This window comes from Heliangelus exortis, chromosome W, assembly GCF_036169615.1.
Source record: "Heliangelus exortis chromosome W, bHelExo1.hap1, whole genome shotgun sequence".
NCBI classification, from domain to species: domain Eukaryota; kingdom Metazoa; phylum Chordata; class Aves; order Apodiformes; family Trochilidae; genus Heliangelus; species Heliangelus exortis.
In genome coordinates this window covers 1857961-1878514 of record NC_092453.1, presented here as the reverse complement: position 1 = coordinate 1878514, position 20554 = coordinate 1857961, and the positions used below count along the sequence as shown (strand labels likewise).

Here is a 20554-nt window from a genome sequence, read left to right as displayed (position 1 = left end):
AAGCAGATAAAGCTGCTTAAGGACCATCATTGCAATATGGCTCTCAATATTGATTTATATTGTGGTGCATGGTGCACTGGTGTTTCATACAGAGATAAAAAACAAAAAACCAAAACAACAACAACAAAAAAACCCTGGTAATTACACTTGAGTTTTGGTTTGGGAGACTGTATCACTTCATTTTGTTTCAGTCTGACTCCACCAGATTTTAGTAGCAATAGCATTTCATTTTTGAATCTTCTGGTGGTTGTTGTTAATTTTTCTCATATATTGGTGAGGAGTAAGAACAAAAAAAACAAAAAAACAAAACAAACAAACAAACAAGAAAAAAACCCAAAAAACAAAAAAAAAACAACAAAAAAAAAACCAAACAAAAAACCCACAGTTATGAGAATGAGTATGCCTTTTCGGAGGCCAAGAGGTGCTGCGGAGAGTGAGAGCTTGTCCTGGTTTGGGCCAGGATAAAGGTGATTTTTCTAAGTTTCTTGTAGATGGTTGAACTTGCTGAGGTTGACAGCAAGTTTCTCAAATGGAGTATTCCATCCCATGTGCATCATCCTCGGTATGGAGTTGGGGGATCACGAGGACCGAGCCACACCCTTACCAGCTGATCGGCCTCACCTGAGTTCACCAGCAGAAGTGCTGGGTACCACCCCGTTAACAGCTAATTGGTCTCACCTGTAGGACTATAAAAGACCAGCAGAAGCTCCTGCCTGGCTGCTTCCCTGGCTGCTGCCCTGCCCGCCTTCACCCAGCATCTTGGAAGGATCCCATCCATTCATCTGCCTGTGGTCCTGATCCGTGCCATCCTACACCTCCAGTCCGTTTGCCTGCCTGTGTTCCTGCCTCCTGTGTGTCCAGCCTGGACTTTCCCAGGGCTGCCCTGCAGCCTTGGTTTGTGTGAGAATTGTTGGGGGAAAGGGGGAAGGAATCTGATATTCATTCTCTTGTATATTTGTATATATATATATATATATATATAGCATTATTGTTTCATTAAAGTTGATTGGTTTAGCCTCCAACCCATAAGTCTCTCTCCCTTATTCCCTCTTCTTTCTTATCAAGGAGGAAAGAGAGATTAATAGAGAGCATCTGTCACTCGGTTCAATCACCGGGCCAGTGTTAAACCGTGACAGAGCTGCTCCTCGTACAGAGAGCACCTCCACTCCTGCCTCCGCAGCCGCTTCTCGCCTCCCCACACACAAGGGCACAACTCAGATATGGCCGGTGAGCATTGCCAGTGTATGTGTTGCAGCTGCTGTCTCTACCCCCACAGACACTGCTGCTGCTCAAAAAATGAGCCCTGCTGCAGACACCACAGCAAAAAAAAAAAAAAAAGAAAGGGGGGGGGAAAAAAAAAAAGGGAAAAAAAAAAAGGGAAAATATGGGGGAGGGAAAGAGTGTGTGCCTTTGCTGTTTAAAGGCTTGGAATTCTGTCTCTAAACAATTTCATTAGGCCTTTTTGAGCCTTAATTTGGCAACCATGAAGGAAACCAGGACTCCACTGTGCCGTGACCTGGGAGGGGTCTGGGGACACTTTTGGGGCCCCCCTGACCAATTTTTGTCGGATAAGCCTCCTCTACCCTCTTGGTTCTACGCGCCAGTGGACACCAGACCTTCCTCATACTAGAAAGGTATTTAAGTCCTTCCACTGCAGTGTGAAATGTGCTTTCCATATTGTATTGATAATAGGTTCTTGTTAATGTTGTAATTCATGTGATAGTTTATATGTTGATTATGGGATCCCTTGTCTATGTGTTGATTGTTGATTGTGCTATTCTGTTGCACTGCTAAGTAGATGAACTTAACTTCTGGTATTTTAACACAGATGCTAAAAGATGTTGATAGTGTCAGACATGCAGTTTTATAATATCATGCTGCCACTGACTTTTTATTATTAGCTTTTAGGTTATGTTTGTGAAGACTTTGATGGAGTGTATTTGCATGAATTTATCTGATCATTCAGAGTCAATTCACAACCAAAAACAATTGATTAAGATAACATGAAAAATTAACTGTTGCATATACTGGGTTAAATGAATGGTTAAATCACTTAAGGATATAGGGATAGCTTAGAGATTTAATTAGACAAGGTTTATCAATTAAATTTGTTATTATTGGTTTTGATGCTTTCGTATTATTAGTATGTTGTTTATGGTAATGTATTATTAGCATGTTATCTCACGTGATGAAGTCAGGATTGCTCAAAAACAAAAAGGGGGATATGTTGGGAAACTGTCTGGAAGAAAACAGACGTGAGCAATCCTGACTGTTTAGCTTTAGCTAGAGTAAACTAAGGGCCTTGAGACCCAGTTGCAAGGTTACTGAAAGATGAGCTATGGGAAAAAGATAAGGGAGCTGGCAGTAGAAAAGAAGAATAACAGGATAATGAGGTAGCCAGCAGAAGTTCTGTGAGAACAGAATTTGTGTCCAAGATATAGCCACCTGCAAGATATCGTTATATAAACAAAGGCTCTATATAAAGCGAGTGTCCACTGTTAATAAACGACTTCACTTTAACCATACTGGTGACTGCATGTCGTCCTTTAAGCCTCCGCGGATTTTTTCCCACAATCTCAGCCACACAAAGATAAAATGTTTGCATGTGTAGCTGTCTTTGAATGGATGCAAACACTATTCCTTCAAGTGGTGAAGCTCATTTCTCGTGGTTTAGGCCCAGACAGTAACAAAAAAACATGTATCTGCTCGCCTCCCCTCCCCCCATTTGTGGGATGTGGAAGAGAAAATCTAACTAAAGCTCCTGGGTTGAGATAAGGAGGGTTGACTCACCAGTTATGGTCACGGGCAAAACAGACTCAACTTGGCGGAAAAAAAAAATTTATTACTAATCCAATCAAAACAGGAAAAAGAAAAAAATTAAACCAGATCCTTACCTTACCCCACCCGTCCTTTCTTCCCGAGCCAAATTACTTTGCTCGCAGTTTTTCCACCTCCTCCTCACCCACGGCACAGGGGGACAGGAAATGGGAACTACGGTCCGTTTGTCACACGTTGTTTCTGCCACTCCTTCCTCAGGAAGGCCTCCTCTCACTCTTCCCCTGCTCCAGCATGGGGTCCCTCCCACGGGGAAGAGTCTTTCATGAACTCTTCCAACATGAGTCCCTCCCACAACTTTCAGTACTTCAGGAACAGAGTGCTCCAGTGCGTGCCGCCCACAGAATTACGGCCTGCTTCGGATATGGGGTCCTCCACGGGCTGCTCCACCGTGCTCCTCCATGGGCTGCAGGGGAACCTCTGCTTGGGCACATCCCCCTCCTTCCTCAGTGACCTTGGTATGTCTGCATGGGTGTTACTCTCACCTCCCCATCTCCTCTGCCCTGCAGTTCTTAGAGCAGCTCGTTTCCTCTTCTTGAATATGTTAATTGCGGAGGCCCATCCTGTGTCCTGATGGGCTCAGCCCTCCCCAGAGATGGGGCCGGATTTTGGAGCCAGGGGAGCTTCCAGCAGCTTCTCATGGGAGCCACCCTGGGGACACTCTCTCTGCTACCAAAGCCCTGCCACACTAGCCCAACACATCATTACAATAAATTCACAATAGAAATGCTGTTCTGTTTTTCTTTTCCCTAGAAGAATTTAAAGATGAATTTGAATACTAATGTTCTGATGCTTTAGGATATGCTTTAGGTCCTGTGTATTATTTTTTTCCCTTAAGATTAAAGGAAGAAATAAACTCTCAAAATATAAGGTAAACATAAACCTTATCATGCTAAGGCAACAAATCATCTGCGTAGAGGACTTTTCTCTCTTGATTTCAAGTTCCAACCAGCTTGTACAATTTCTTTACAGAGATGTTTATTTGTAAATGTATGATGTTTTAAGTATTAGTATGCCTTAATTACTTAAGACATTTGAGACCAAATAAGAATATTTTGATGTATTTTTTACATATATTGCTGATCATCTCCTTTAGCAGAGAATGGCAAACATAACAAGGAAAGCAGCAACTTTACTTACACAAATTATCCTGAAACCTCTAATACCACCTAAATGGCTTGTGATAGAAGCATAATTAGCATTAGTCATTCCCTGTCAAGGACCCAATTCAAGGAAAGATATTAAAAAATTTCTCAAGAATTTTCAAGGGCAATATGTTCATAGAAATCTTTTAAGTGAAAAAAATAACATATCAAGTGTTTTGGGGTCAAGCATGTTTTGGTCACAAGCAATAATGTGACTTCAAAGATGTTAACAGTAATTAGAGAACAAGAACGGAGAGTTTTCATATTCTATATAGCATGAATGCCATTTAATGTATTTAAGTTCATATCTTTTACCTTATTCTGACTATAGAATGAAAAGTGCTACTGTTCTAACTAGCACATTCCATGAAATTCCGTGTTTTAGACATTGTTCAAAATAAACTGTACAACTAAGTTGCCATGAATATAAAACCAGAAGATAATACTGATCAACAGCAACAAAATACCCCAAACACACACACAAAATGATTGGATTTTTTTATGCTTCTTCATAATAAGCAGCAAAGAATCAAACTTTGATATATCTGAGGGAGAAAATACTTCTGGCTCAGCCTCTTATGACTACAAAATTAAATATTTTCCATAATAAAAAGTCAAAAAATTCCCAACTCCCAGTCAAGAACGAAAGAATTAAGCATTTATTTGTCAGTAGGTCTATGTTTTTGAGCCTAAATTAATTCTTCCTTATGTATCCTTAAAATAGATTGTTAAATTCAATATCAAAACTAGGAGCTGTGCTTCTACCTTACTCTCACAGAGAAAGAAGGGTTAGACAACATAGAAATAAACATTCTTTGAGGGTGTGGATTCTAAAAGGGAGTACACACATTTCAACTGGGGTAGGTAGGAAAACAGAATAGGAAGAAGGATGGGAGAAAGCTACTAGCAATGGTTTTAGTTGTCACATCAGATGGTACTCTCCCTTCAATCCATCAAAATTATATGGACTTAAAACACACCACAGCTGTTTATTTCTCAGAATATCCCATCTTTATGACAGGCAGCCAAAGATGGACATTTTAAAATTATTGTCCTGGTTTGAATCAGGACAGAACCAGTTTTCTTTTTTAATTTTCAGATAAGTCTTTTAAAAGTGACTGCACTTTCTGAAATTAACAGCATGCTTTTCAGTCACTATCTGCTTCTAAGACTGATAATGCTCAGTGTTTATAGTTATTGCTGGAGAATGATATGCAGAAAGGCACTTGCTTATATTTATTCCTATAGAAATCAAAGTCACTGCTTGGTTCTGATAAACTTCTTATGTGTTCCCTTCTTTGGGGAGAAGCAGACAAGACAAGTGACCCAAAATTGACCAAACAAAATATTCCGTATGTCCCGGTTTGGGCCAGAATAGAACTAATTTTTCATCATACTCAGTATAAATTTGAGGGATCACAAGAGTGATCACTCTTCGCCTTTGCCTTCACCTTTTGCTCTCCCCTTCAGCCCTTCTTCGCCTGTTCCTGCTTGCTTCAGCATCCCGGAAGGATTCCATCCGTTCATCTGCCTGTGGTCCTGATCTGTGCAAGCCTGGATCTGCGTGTTCCTGCCTCCACTTCCCAATTGCTGCTGACTCCAGGAGTCCAGCCTGGACTTTTCTAGGGCTGCCCTGCAGCCTCAGTGGTGACGTAAGCATTGAGGGAAAGGGGGGAGGAACATGGTATCGTTTTTCTGTATATTTGTATATATTTAATAACTCTTCCTTTTGTTTTATCATTACTGTTTCATTAAAGTTGTGTAGTTTAGTTTCCAACCTGTAAGTCTCTCACCCTTATTCTCCATTCTTTATCAGGAAGGGGAGGGGGATTAATAGAGAGCATCTGTCATTTGGTTGATTGCTGGTCCAGCGTTAAACTGTGACACCATACCAGACGTGTTCTGCTCAGTATAAATCTGAGGATCACAAGGGTCAAGCTCTCTTCCTGGGAGGACTCCATCCATTCCTCTCCCTTTGATCCTGATCTGTGCATTCCTGAATCAGTGTGTTCCTGAATCCAGTACCTGTCTGTCACTGAGTCCAGGACTTTCCCAAGGCCTGTCCTGCAGCCTCGGTGGTGACTGTTATCGGGGGAGGGGGGGTGGAGGGAGCAGGGGGAAGCATGATATCGCATTTGTATATATTTTTTTATATTTCATTATTTTCCTTTTCATCACTACTATTTCATTAAAGTTGTGTAGTTTAGTTTCCAACCCATAAGTCTCTCTCCCTTATTCTCTTTCTTTTCCCCTTCTGGGAAGGGAGAAGGGTTAATAGAGAGCATCTGTCATTCATTTAATTGCTGGCCCAGCATTAAACCATGACAGATTTAGTGGTTACATCGGTGTAGGACTGACGGTTGGATTTAATGATCTTGAAGGTCCTTTCCAACCATAATGATCTGATGATTCTATGATGTATTGGTGTCCAACCCAGGCAATGGAAACACCATATAATCACATAAGAATTATTCTTGATCTATTGGCTCTTTCAGAATCAGTGTGACAGACCTAAAAATTCCAGACATGTTTAATCACACCTAATATTGCCAAATGTCATCTTTAAGAGTTTGGGAAAGTGGACCAGGAGAAGAGTGGTAAAATGAATTGCTGACTGTCAAAAGATTTCATTGCATTTTTAAGCAAGTTGCATCTGGGAGTGGTATCCCTTCTTAATTACCAGTACTGGTAATGATGCCAATTTTATGCCCCAAACAAGGCATGGACAGAGTAACTGCACAGAGATAAAGTTTGTAGTCTTTAAGCAGGAAGTATTTATTAACAGCCGGGGAGCAGCCAGGTTGTCCTGGGGAAACTGCTCCAATTCAGCAATCTCACAATTCAGCTTTTATACAATTTTGCCAAGCAATTGCAACATACATTATGAATATTCATTATATTGCAACATCTACTTTTAATATTCATAACAGGCAGAGTTGAGGCGGAGTTAGAGGCTTGGTCTTCAATTTGGGGAGGATTTTGGGCGTTGTTCCTGTTTTTCATCCTCTTGAACTGGTGTCCTTTCCATAACTTTTTCCTAATTTGGATAGTTTCCTTGTGCATTTGGCAGGGGTTTTTTTCGTGTCTGACAAAAATGCTGACTGCTTAGCTCATCTCTTTCCTTATCTCCCTTTGTTTTTCATAGGTCCCATTTTTTCATGTCTTATTTTGGGGATGCTAGCATTCTTTAGTTCCTTTATGTCAAAGTGACCTGTACCCTAGCGGATTTATTACCTCTGTTGTTTCTCCATTCTAAGTTCTCTATGCTTTTGCTTAAGCCTGCATATTGAGTTTAACTCTCTAATTCCTGTATTGCTACACTATATTCGCTTTCTAGGTTTTACCTGGCTTCAGTAACAGCTAGGAAGGACTGTAAAGGACCATGTCTTACACTTTAACAGCATAAAAAAGTGATCACTAACAAAAAGACAAAATATAAATGTAAACACAACAAGGGTAATCGCTACTTAGCTTAAAAACAATTGTAATAGATGTTAATGGAAAAAAATAGGATTCACCTCTATTGGGGAGGCCTGTGCACTAATAGAAGTACAGAAAAATTTAATAGCACAAAGCAGCTGGTGGATCTATTGACACTACATCCTGGAAAGCTGCTCTATATTTAAAAAAAGACATTGAGGCTGCAGACACATACTCTACTGTAGAGAGAACCACAAGTCCTCAGGTGTCGCCGATAATGAACTGGGAGCTTAGGCCCAGGTGTGCCCAATAATTAGGGCCTGCCCCAGCCAGAAATGGGCGGGGCTGAAGGGCAAAATAAAAGGCATGCTCCCAGAAGCAGAAGTCAGTCAAGAGATGAAGACGCCTGAGGAGGGGGACGGCAAGAGAGCTCCGGAGAAGAGCCGTGTCCCCGAGAGGAGGCTCGCCGCAACATCTGGTGGAGAATGCGGGCAACAACAGCAGCCATGAACGCTGAGGTATCATAAAAAGCTCTACACGACCACGTTGGTTGCGGGAAGCTCTACAAAGCCTGGCTTAAATGCGAAAGGCGATATAAAGAGCTTCAAAATACGCAACCACGTCAGATGGAGCCACCACGTTGGTGCGGGACGCTCTAGAAAGAGCTCCAAATACGCAACCACGGGAAAAGCTCCACAAGGCTGAGCTTAAATGCTGTAGGCGGCGTGTAGAAGAAGAAGCCCAGCACGGCAAGATACAACAGCCCGGAATGGCGAGCCAGGCAGGAGAGAAGAATGAGGCTCGAAAGGCGCGCGAGTGAACTCAAACCCGAGGAATGCTGAAGCTGAAGCGGAGCTCTGAGTGCGCATCAAGTCAGTGCTCCTGAAACGGAGCCTCCCAGGGACACGCGATAGTGCGTTCCTGAAACGGAGCCTCCCAGGGACACGCGATGCGGTCCTGAAACGGAGCCTCCCAGGGACACGTGACGCGGTCCTGAAACAGAGCCCCCAGGGACACGCGACAGTGCGGTCCTGAAACGGGGCCCTAGGGACACGCGATAAGACTGGTGCGCTGAATGCTCGGAGACGCCTCTGCATGGCTAGGCATCCCGAGGTGGTGAGTACCAGCGAAAGCTGAGCTGGTGTTTTGAGACCTCATCTCCTGCTGATAACAAAGGCTAAAGCGGCGCAAAAAAAAGCCGGTAAGAGCCCGAATTTTCCCTCCACAAAGGCAAAGAAAGTTGTAAAATTAAGAAAATGACGAAAAAATAATGAAATGTTTAAAAATGTTTGTAAATTATTAAGAATGTGAGGCCGTAAATTATTGTGAAATGAAATATTTGTAAATTATTAAGAATGTGAGGCTGTAAATTATTGTGAAATGAAATATTTTAAAAAGTAATGTTTGAATGAATTGTTTAAATGAATTTTTTCAACAAACAACAAAAAGGGGGGAAATGTAGAGAGAACCACAAGTCCTCAGGTGTTGCCTATAATGAACTGGGAGTTTAGGCCCAGCTGTGCCCAATAATTAGGGCCTGCCCCAGCTGGAAATGGGCGGGGCTGAAGGGCAAAATAAAAGGCATGCTCCCAGAAGCAGAAGAAAACAAGAGATGAAGACGCCTGAGGAGAGGGACGGTGAAGAGAGCTCCGGAGAAGAGCCGTGTCCCCGAGAGAAGGCTCGCCGCAACGTCTGGTGGAGAATGCGGGCAACAATAGCAAGCCGTGAACGCTGAGGTAAAAAAAGAAGCTCTACATGACCACGTTGGTGCGGGAAGCTCTACAAAGCCTGGCTTAAATGCGGAAGGCGATATAAAGAGCTTTGAAATACGCAACCACGTCAGATGGAGCCACTACGTTGGTGCGGGACGCTCTATAAAGAGCTCCAAATACGCAACCACGAGTGAAGCTCCACAAGGCCAGGCTTAAATGCTGTAGGCGGCGTGTAGAGCTCGGAGTAAAAGCCCAGCACGGCAAGACAACAGCCCGGAATGACGAGCCAGGCAGGAGAGAAGAATGAGGCTCGAAAGGCGCAGCGAGTTGGCACGCGGAACTCAAGCCCGAGGAATGCTGAAGCTGAAGCGGAGCTCTCAGTGCGCATGAAGTCAGTGCGGTCCTGAAACGGAGTCTCCCAGGGACGCGCGATAGTGCGGTCCTGAAACGGAGCCTCCCAGGGACACGCGATGCGGTCCTGAAACAGAGCCCCCAGGGACACGCGATAGTGCGGTCCTGAAACAGGGCCCTAGGGACACGCGATAAGACTGGTGCGCTGAATGCTCGGAGAAGCCTCTGCATGGCTAGGCATCCCGAGGTGGCGAGTACCAGCGAAAGCTGAGCTGGTGCTCACGAGACCTCATCTCCTGCTGATAACAAAGGCTAAACTCCTGCTGATAACAAAGGCTAAAGCGGCGCAAAAAAGCCGGTAAGAGCCCGAATTTTCCCCCACAAAGGCAAAGAAAGTTGTAAAATTTAAAAAATGACGAAAAAATAATGAAATGTTTAAAAATGTTTGTAAATTATTAAGAATGTGAAATGAAATATTTGTAAATTATTAAGAATGTAAGGCCGTAAATTATTGTGAAATGAAATATTTAAAAAAGTAATGAAATATTTGAATGAAATGTTTAAATGAATTCTAAATTTTTTCAACTAACAACAAAAAGGGGGGAAATGTAGAGAGAACCACAGGTCCTCAGGTGTTGCCGATAATGAACTGGGAGCTTAGGCCCAGGTGTGCCCAATAATTAGGGCCTGCCCCAGCCAGAAATGGGCGGGGCTGAAGGGCAAAATAAAAGGCATGCTCCCAGAAGCAGAAGTCAGTCAAGAGATGAAGACGCCTGAGGAGGGGGACGGCAAGAGAGCTCCGGAGAAGAGCCGTGTCCCCGAGAGGAGGCTCGCCGCAACACTCTACTGCTGTGAAAAAAATGGCTTTCCTTCATTTCTCCATCTTCATTGTTATTCTTTTTTTTCTCAAGATGGAACTATTAAGTCTGTTTCCCAGTAAAGGTAGACTTAACCTGGATATTTTAGTCAAACACCTTTTTCTCCTTTTTTTAAACCTACTTTACAACAAACCCAACTTGTTAATAGTACATATTACTATTCGTTGTTACTCTTTTATGTGGGCACAAATGACATCACAACCCATACGTAACCTAGGCAGAATCAAGAAAGACTACAGAGCTCCAGGCAAAAAGTAAAAAAATTTTTGGGCCAGAGTTGTCTTCTCCATTTTAGCAGTCAGAGGCATGGGGGCAGCCAGAAATAGGTGTATAAAATATATCAACCTATGGCTACACAACTGGTGTCATCATGAATGTTTGGGATTTTACAATAGTGGGACATTCTTCTCTGATCGAAACCTGTTAGGGAAGAATGGGATCCATGTCTCTAGAAGGGGCAAAAGGATCTTTAGCAACAGGCTGGCCAACTTAGTTGAATGGGCTTTAAATTGGAGAACTTGGGGGGGGGGGGGGGGGCCTGTAGAATCCCAAAAAGAATATTTGTCTCATGTCTGCTTTAAATGCCAGCACTGCCAAACAAAGTGGGGTAGTCCCTGACAAGAGGCAGATATGGGTCAAGGATGTGTTTGGGTATTCCGAATCCCAGCCTGAGTAAAATGCTGGTTGCCCAGAGATACCACCCCCCCCCATAACCACTGTGATATTGGGCGTGTTCCCAACAAACATTTCGGGGTTAGATTTATTAAAAGGGAAAGCATGGACAGACTCAGCAGGAAGGGAATGGAAGTTTGGATCTGCTGCAACCCTGGTAAGGCTCTTGCAGACTGCCCCTATACTTTCACCATCCAAAGTCGTAAATGTGAAACCTTATCCTCTACCACTGGGTGCAAGAGAAGGAATCACCCCAGTAATAAAAGAACTGCAGAAACAAGGAGTAATTATTCAAACTCATTCTCCTTATAACTCTCCTGTATGGCCAGTTCGCAAACCAAATTGATTATCGACGCCTAAATGCAGGCATCAGTCCCCTGACTGCAGCTGTACCTAATATAACTAAACTAATTTCCACCATACAGGAGCAGTCTCATCAAATTCTGCGTACCACTGATGTAAAGGATATATTTTTCATGGTACCTATACAGGAGAGTGACCGGGATAAATTTACATTCACTTGGCAAGGTATTCATTACACCTTTACTCATTTGCCCCAAGGATATTGGCATTCCCTTACCCTGGCACATTATGCCCTAGCCCAGGCACTTACAGAAACCACTCCTGAGGAGGGAGTTAGACTGTACCAATACATTGATGACATATTAATAGGAGGGTCCGATACTGTTGCAATAGGGCAAACCCAAACAAAAATTATCACTCACCTAGAGAGTCTAGGACTTCAGATTCCAGCAGAGAAAGTGCAACTTCCCTCTCCTGAGGTAAAGTTTCTAGGCATATGGTGGAGAGGGGGAGCAGCATGTATTCCTCTCAGCACCCTGACTGCCTTAGAACAAATAAAGATACCCGAGAACAAAAAGGAATACCTAGGCCTATTAGTATTCTGGAAGAAACATATTCCAGATTTCTCCATTATTGCTCGTCCACTGTATGATCTAACATGAAAAAGAGTTGCCTGGAATTGTAACTCCATTCATGAGGAAGCCTTAAAACTGTTAATTTTTGAAGCAGGACTATATCAGGCCTTAGGCCTGATACACTCTTCTGATCCACTCCAAATGGGTGGGGCTTTCCAATCCATGGAGTGTCAATAGACATGTGGCAGCGTGGACCAGAGGGTCCAACTTGCCCCATTGGATTTTATTCTTGCAGCTTTAAAGATGCAGAAAAATGTTATTCCATCTGGGAAAAAGGGCTATTTGTAGTCAGTCTCACCTTGCAAGAAGCTGAGAAAACCATAAAGTCACAAACAAAAATTCTGAGGAGACCCTTTAAGGTCCTAAAACCTGTACTAGCTGGCACTCCACCCCGTGCAGCCCTTGCACAAAGAGAAACTGTTAGAAAATGGTATGCTCAGTCACATATACCAAATAGAGGAGGGAGCAACCAAAATACTTCAGATACAAGAAGGATCATCTGTTTCCCCAGATAAGGAAACTCCTCCTTCCTATATCAAAGAAGCCCCCTCATTTGAATCCCATCTGAGAAATGTGTGGTTTACTGATGCCTCTTCAAGGAGAGAGGAAAAAACTTGGAAATACCAAGCAGTAGTTTTGCACATTGATTCCAGAGAACAAATTATAACAGAAGGAGAAGGGAGTGCTCAAGTGGGGGAATTAATAGCAGTTTGGAGTGTGATAATAAGGAAGGCAGACAGTACTGAGACTGTATACATTTATACAGACTCATATGCTGTATTCAAAGGATGCACAGAGTGGCTTCCCTTTTGGGAACAGAACCAGTGGGAAGTAAACAGAGTGCCTGTGTGGTCTGTGCCGCACTAGATTAGAAAAACACCCTCTGCAAGATCCCCCACTTCACTTACATGAAGGAAAAGGACTTTGGGATACCTGGCAAGCGGACTATATTGGTCCCTTTCAGAAATCAGAAGGGAAACAACATGTATTGGTAGGAGTAGAGGTAGTATCAGGATTAGTACAAGCAGAAACTGTAACATGAATAACAGGAGAAAGTACGGTAAAGGACTAAAAATCTGGTTTAGCTTTTTACCCAAAGTCATTTCAATCTGATAATGGTACTCAATTTTCTGCTAGGATAGTCCAACAGTGGGCAAAGACTGAAGGAATTCAATGGGTATTCTATACTCCCTATTACCCACAAGCAAATGGGATAGTGGAAAGAACAAACGTTCTTCTTAAATGATTAAGACCCCAAGATTCAGGGTGGTCAGACTTTACTCTGGGATGCAATGACTAAGGTGAACAATCGATGGGGAGTAAATGGGTGTCCAAGACGTAGAGCATTTTTTCCTAAAGCACCAACTATCATCCCCAAAGATGATGGACCTAATGATTCCAGGAATCCTTTGCACTATCTAGGACAACCAGTGCTGGTAGAACTACCAACAGTCGGACAGGTCCCAGTGGTACTAAAGACTCCTATAAATGTGTATGCATGGGTAGGCACCGATGCCCATGGTAGAGAATATAAAATTAACACCAGGTGGATAGTACCTTCTTTTTAACACTGGTTCTGATGGAACCAGGTTTTCTTTGCTCTTACAGGAAAGGAATCTACTGAGTACTGGAGAGGCCCACCACAAACAGAAGACTTATGCTGCTTTTGATTTTTTTCAGTCACCTGTGTGGTTTTTAGTACTGTAATTTTTATAATAAGTATATATTATCACTGTTCTCATTGTTTTGGACAACCTGTCTCTTCTCCTTTAGTGTCAAGGGAGGAGATGAAAACTCTGTGCATAATCTAGCATGGGACTTGATTCAGGGTTTTACACGAGTGTGGAATCATACAGATCAAGGACTATGTATTGCTCTGCCTAGATCTGCTGAAGATGGTTTATGACTTTTTGCTATTCCTATTAACCTGTCCTTTATGTTTAACAACAGGGCAACACGCCCTGTCCATCTGCCAAAAGTATGGATACAGGATCTTTATAATGCCAGGATATGGTGGACTAAAATTTCAAGGGTTGAAGGAGTGCATGAAGTATGGAGGCCTATAAGGAAATCCCTCCTCGATGCCACCCTATTTACCTGAACATGTAAAACTGATATTCCAGCATTTGATGTGACCATCCCATATCAAGTATTGGGACTTAAATCACTAGTTGCTTCTGGAAACACATGGAATGTTGAGAAAAAGACATTCCTGAATAATACAGGAAGATGGCCTTGAGAGTACTATCCCAAGGATCCAAAATTTGATCCACTTAGTAAACCTGATTATTATGAAGCAAATTATGTTACAAATGTGACAGTAAATTGGTGTGTGGAACTTCCAAAGACTGTTGCCACCACTGCCTGAGATTTATCATATCTAATGTGGGCCTGGTCACGTAATGCAACACTGAAAGCCTTTAAGTTAATCCACCTAGTGAATCTGTCAGGAGCCCCTTATTTAATTGTAGTAAGGTAATAACCTGTAACGATGGCCCAGGTGACCCTCCTGAAACCTGGTTTATCCAGCCCCTACAAACTTTAGTTAGAGATATGTGTACTTGTTGGGGACACCCTTCCAGGGGATGGAGAAATAAAGATACTCAGTGTGATACCACCAAATATGATAGCAAAAAAGCTCGTATATGTGGAGTCCCTGGAACACATTATCCTGTAAAGGGTACCCACATAGAGTCAGATCCTAAATTGGTCTTTATAGATTATACTGATACCTGGACCTGTGACTCTAGTATTTACCCTGCACCCCTTGGCTTAGCATGGGGGTGTTCTGATGGCAAGTTCTATTCATACCTCTCTCTAAAACAGCATGCTGGACTGAGGTGTGGAGTGGTACTTCCATCCCTGTGTCCATCTCGTATTTTCAGTTTTGCAGACACTTCCCAACGATTGTGTCGAGACACAAGCACGCCTGAAGAGTGTCCCAGTTGGGCAATACAGGGAGTTAAAACACCAGACTATTATCAATTACAGGTCAATCAATATCTCTGATGTTGGAAAACGTATTTGCCCCTTATGTAACTCTAAAAAGACATCAATTTGTGTTAGAGAACATAACTTGGCAAGTACACCTTTTGAGTAATTGGACTAGATATGCTTCTGGAGAACTAAATTTACAGATACAGCAAGTCTCAAAAATGACACTTCAGAACCACTTAGCTTTGGATATGATACTGATTAAAGAACAAGGAGTCTGTGGGATGTTAACTTAAAATAACGCAGAATTTTCTATCACCATACATAATGCCACCACATCAATTGAAGAAGCTCGAGCAAAGATGAAGGAAATAGCTGACCAAACATCAGAACTCTTCCGAGCCATGCAATCTAAGGATTGGTTTGACAGCGAGAATCCAGTTTCATGGTTATCATCTGTCCTACAATCTTTGGGAGCACGGTTTATGAAAATAGCTCTAACTTTGTTAGCAGGGTTTTTCTTTTTGATAATTGGCATATCCAATTGTGTGATGCATGATTACCTGTGCCATTTCCTCTTTTTCTTCTTCTTCTATCTATGTTCGAATCACTACCCTGGAAGAATATTTTTCCTGAAGACATCAAGATATCTGTTTGAGCTACGGGGTGGTGTAGAATAGTCTCAAAACAGCCACCCTGACAAAGTGGACATTGCGCTCAGGTGGAGGCCTCATTCGATAAGCCATCTGGACTCTGTTCTCTCAAGGAGAGACCCTCATTTGGGTAACCACCCTGATAAACAGGGCCCTATTCTTGCAAGAGCAGCCCGTCATTTAGTGGCTATCCTGATAATCTGAACACTGGCCTTGCAAGAGAATCTCTGTTTGATGGCTACCCTGACAGGCAGGACACTGTCCTTATTCAAAAAGGGACAGGGGCAAGCAAGCTGCACCTTGTGGAGGCAGAGTGACATCTTGTGTATGCCCCGTGTAAAGCCACTGAAGAGGGCGCATGCACAAAAACAATGATCGTTGATTGGACAACCCAGCTGGGGGGCCCAAGGAAACACCTGGCTTTGCAAGATATGCCAAAGCTCCCCCCAAAAAGGTGGGGTCAGGTGGCATAAAAGAGGCACACTCGAAACGCTGGATGCTTTGTTAATTTCTTTTAGTTGTAACCGGTTGCTTTGACAATTTACTCAATTTTTGTTAAATTGTAATCCATTGCTTTGAAAGTACCATCATTTCTAATTCTGCTAGTTGTAATCTGACATGCTTTATAATCTTACTAATTTTTAAGTAAAGTTGTGTTTTATATACATTTATACAGAGCACTGGAACAGGCTGCCCAGGGAGTTTTTGGAGTTTCAAAACACACCTGGATGTGTTCTTATGTGACCTGCTGTAGGTGACCCTGCTCTGGCAGGGGTGTTGGACTTGATGATCTTTTGAGGTCCCTTCCAACCCTTAACTTACTATGATTCTATGATACTCTGGTGGTGTCAAGAAGGAGGGTGGGGAATGGGGGTTGCGGTCAGTTCATCATACATGATCTCTGCCACTCCCGTCTCCTCAGTGGGAGGAATCCTCACACTGCAGTTCTTCACAAACTGCTCCGGCATGGGTCCTTTCCACAGGGTGTAGTTCTTCAGGAACAAACTGTTCTATCATGGGTCCCCCACAGGGTCACAAGTCCTGCAAGCAAACCTGCTCCAGGGCAGGTTTCCTACATGGTCACAGCCTTCTTTAGGTACATCCACCTGATCTGGGGTGGAGTCCTCTAAAGGCTGCAGGTGGATGTCTTCTCCACCATGTGCTGCAGGGAAACAACCTGCCTCACCATAGTCTTCACCATAGGCTGCTGCAGAGGAATTTCTACTCCGGTGCCTGAAGCACCTTCTCCCCCTCCTTCTGGTGACCCCAGCACAGGAAAGATATAGACCTGTTGCAGAGAAGGGCCACAAAGATGATCAGAGGGCTGGAGCACCTCTGCTACAAGGCAGGCTGAGAGAGTTGGGACTATTCAGCCTGGAGAAGAGAAAGCTCCAGGGAGATCTTATAGCAGCCTTCCAGTACATGAAGTACATGAAGGGGGCCTATAGGAAAGCTGGGGTGGGGCCTTTCACCAGAGAGGGGAGTGACAGGACAAGGGGTAATGGTTTTAAACTGAAAGAGGTTAGATTTAGGTTAGATATTAGGAAAAAAATCTTCACCATGAGGGCAGTAAGATACTGGAATAGGTTGCCTAGGGAGGTTACTGATGCCTGGAAATGTTCAAGGAGATATTGTATGGGACTTGTGCAACCTGATCTAGTGGGAGGTGTCCCTGCCCATGCAGGGGCGTTGGATCTTGATGATCTTTAAGGTCCCTTCCAACCCTAACCATTCTATGATTCTATGATTCGCTGAACTTGTCTGCAGAGTTGTTTCTCTCATATTCTCACTCCTCTCTCTCCACTGCTACAGTTCTTCACAGGTTTTGGGACTTTTCCCCCTTCTTAAATATGTGATCACAGAGGTGCTACCACCATTGCTGATTGGCTCCACGTTGGCTAGTGGTGGGTCTGTCTTGGAGCTGGCTGGCATCGTCTCTGGGACACAGGGGGAGCTTCTAGCAGCTTCTCACAGAAGCTACCTCTGTAACCCCCTTCCCCAACCAAAACTTTGTCATAGAAATCAAATAAAAACATTTTTATCCACAAAATGCTGGACTGTAGAATTCTTAACTTGCAATCAATAATTTCTAATCATCATAGAATCACAGAATCAAAAAATTGTTTGGGGTTGAAAGGGACATTAAGATCATCTAGTTCCAAACACCCTGCATAGACACGGACAGTTTAAAACTGTTACCCCTTGTCCTATCACTACTTATGAGAAGTTCCTCCCCAGAGTCCTGCATGCTAGTCTTAAGAGAATGCACAGCTAAAGCAGTCTGCCTTAGTTTATACAAGACCAAATACCAGCATAAAGAACAATTCTTGACTGGTAACTTGATTTTTTGTTGTGTCATTGCTGATAAACCTTATTACAGAGTCTACAAGATTTACTGAGATTCATTAGTCTATCAAGATGCAAAACTTCAAATAAGCCTAACCAGTAATAAAAGGCTAAGTGGATACTCATATTTTGAGTTTCTTCAAATTAAGAATTCTGTAAAATATTTTGACTAAATATTTCAATTTACAAAACCCAAAATATAGCAATAATCTCTGTATATTTAGAAAAAGCTTTCTGAAGTGTTTTTGAGAGATGCTCTTTCACAATTACTATCTGACCAATTTCTATAAAATCATTAAATTTTTACAAGTTATAAATATACGGTTAATACATTATTGCTTATTTTCCAGCAATTCCAAGATGAGCAAAAGAGAAATTTTCCCTTTAAAGTGTATGGTATGGAATATCCCTTTGGTCATTTGGGGTAAGGTGTCCCAGCTCCTGTTTCCTCTACACTTCTTGTGCACCCCCAGTCTACTTGCTGCAAGGGTGCAGCATGAGAAATAAAGAAGGCCTTGACACTGTATAAGCATTGTTCAGCGATAATTAAAACATCAGTTATCAACATTGGTTTTAGCACAATTAAAATCCAAAACACAGCACCATGCAATCTACTATAAATAAATTTAACTCAATTGCAGCAAAACCCAGTAAAACTTCTTATATGTAAGTCTGTACAGCTTAAGTTTTTGTATATAATTTCAGTCCCACAGCTTCTATATTTAAAGCAATAATTCTTTTCTTAAAAACCACGACCTTCTCAACAAACAGTAACAGCTTCATAAAGTCATGAGTACATAGGATTATCTATAAAAAGGGCACTTTTTTACTCACTGAAAACAACAAACAAACCCCCCAAATTCAGTAACACCTCACCTGCATCAGCTCTGGATCGCTGACCTGGTGATTTTCCAAATGGGGTCTTCATTCATCTGTGTTTAAGTGAGCAGCAAAGCTGCTAGACTAGGGTGAAAATCTGTTTCTTCCCAACTCCCAAAATATCTTCTTATTTTGTAATACAACAGCTATTTATTAATCCACCATCCAATCACCAATTTGTTCTTCCTCAAATATAGGAGAAGCACTTTCAGTTATATCACTCTGAAAAACAAATCAGAAAGTATAGTGTTATTCAAGACCTGGTTAAAATAAACACTTAAGTGAATAAAAATATTTTTTCTTTCATGCTCAATGAGAAGTCTCTTCATATTCTGTTATTCTGGATGCATTCAGTAAACAGAAGGAAGGTAGGCAAGAAGACAGCCAAATGTTAAGGCTTGTACTTTACCTCATATTCTCAATTCAAGTTCTGTATCAGATCAAAGTCATCCATAGACAGATAGATACACAAAGAAAAACCTAACTAAAAAAAACTAACAAAACTTTGCTTAGTATAGAAGAATGACTACTACTTTAAAAACTCTGCCTGAAAGCAGAAGAAACTGTACTACCTTCTCCAGTAGTAAAGCACAAACCAACTACTTCCATTTGTTATAAAACAAACCAAAATGCTTCACACCCACATATCAGAATTCCTTCTCTACAGATACATTAAAAGTACAGTAGAAAAAATTTAAACATTTAAAAGGTAAAAACCCCACAAATTCTATTGCAGTACTCAAACTAACAGTTTGTTAAGTCATTAGTTTATAGAAGATCTGTAAAAGTCACTGGTGATTTGCTACACCTAAATTCAGATATCTGAAACATTTAGTAATCACATTCCTGTAGATTAAGGAGATATGGGAGGACAATGCTTTAAAGTATTTTCCAAGATTTGTTACAGACACTTGTTATCACCAAAAACTTTGAAGAATTATAGATCAACTATTTCAGACCAATGTTTCTAGACAGAAAACATTTTTCCTAATTAATTCATTAATTTCAATGATGCACATGGATAAAACAACAGGTTAGATCAGCTCATCCTTTTAGACTGTTTCTGATGTCAGCTATTAATTGAAATATTTAAAATTTTGGCAAAAATCACATAAGAGAGAAGAAAGAGCCACGTAGAATAAAAACAGAGCTTACATAACACAGCAAGAATTAAGAGAAAAAGACATCCCTAGTAGTCAATAGCATGTCCTTTAGGCAGGTCTACAAGATGATGAAATGGATGAAAGGGAGTACTCATAACTTATTTTGGTCACAGCCTTGAGTGCTAGGTAGAAAACCTGACTAATTTCACTTATCCTATTAACATAAAATTAGTATATTGATGTGCTATTAGCATACTAAACCACCAACCTACAGGCTAGAGGGACCCCTACTAACAAAAAACCCCTTACTCTTATGAGCATGCATGGTGAAATTTTTAAGCACTGTCACTTTAAATGGAAGCCAAGACCTAGTCAACCAATCATGTATAGAAGTGACAGAATATAATTAGAGATAAAGTAACTTTACATGTTTCTGTGTATAAAAGTAGTTCCTGTGTTTCACCTAGCTTTGTGAATACCACCCTGCTCCCTTTTCTGCACAGAACTGGAAATTAAAGTAAATATCTCGACTGTGTGTGTGGATCAGCTTATTGTACTCTGGGTGACAGACCTGGCTTTTGGGCCAACATTTCTGGCACACAGAAGGGACTGCATTAGAGCCTTGCCTAGATCGTCTTGCCTCTCGACAATGGACTTGACTGCTGGGGCTTTAGTGCATGCCAACCTG

At 41.9% G+C, this 20554-nt stretch overlaps 1 protein-coding gene across 1 annotated transcript in view; it reads right to left on the bottom strand.

The window, feature by feature from the left end:
* Positions 1 to 18985, bottom strand: part of LOC139789202 (spindlin-Z-like) — a 44118-nt gene extending 25133 nt beyond the window's left edge. Inside the window, exon 1 of the mRNA XM_071729716.1 lies at positions 18761 to 18985. Within this exon, the coding sequence (XP_071585817.1) occupies positions 18761 to 18812 (52 nt within the window). The 5' untranslated portion in view covers positions 18813 to 18985. The remainder of the gene's footprint in view (positions 1 to 18760) is intronic.
* Between the last annotated feature and the right edge of the window lie 1569 nt (positions 18986 to 20554).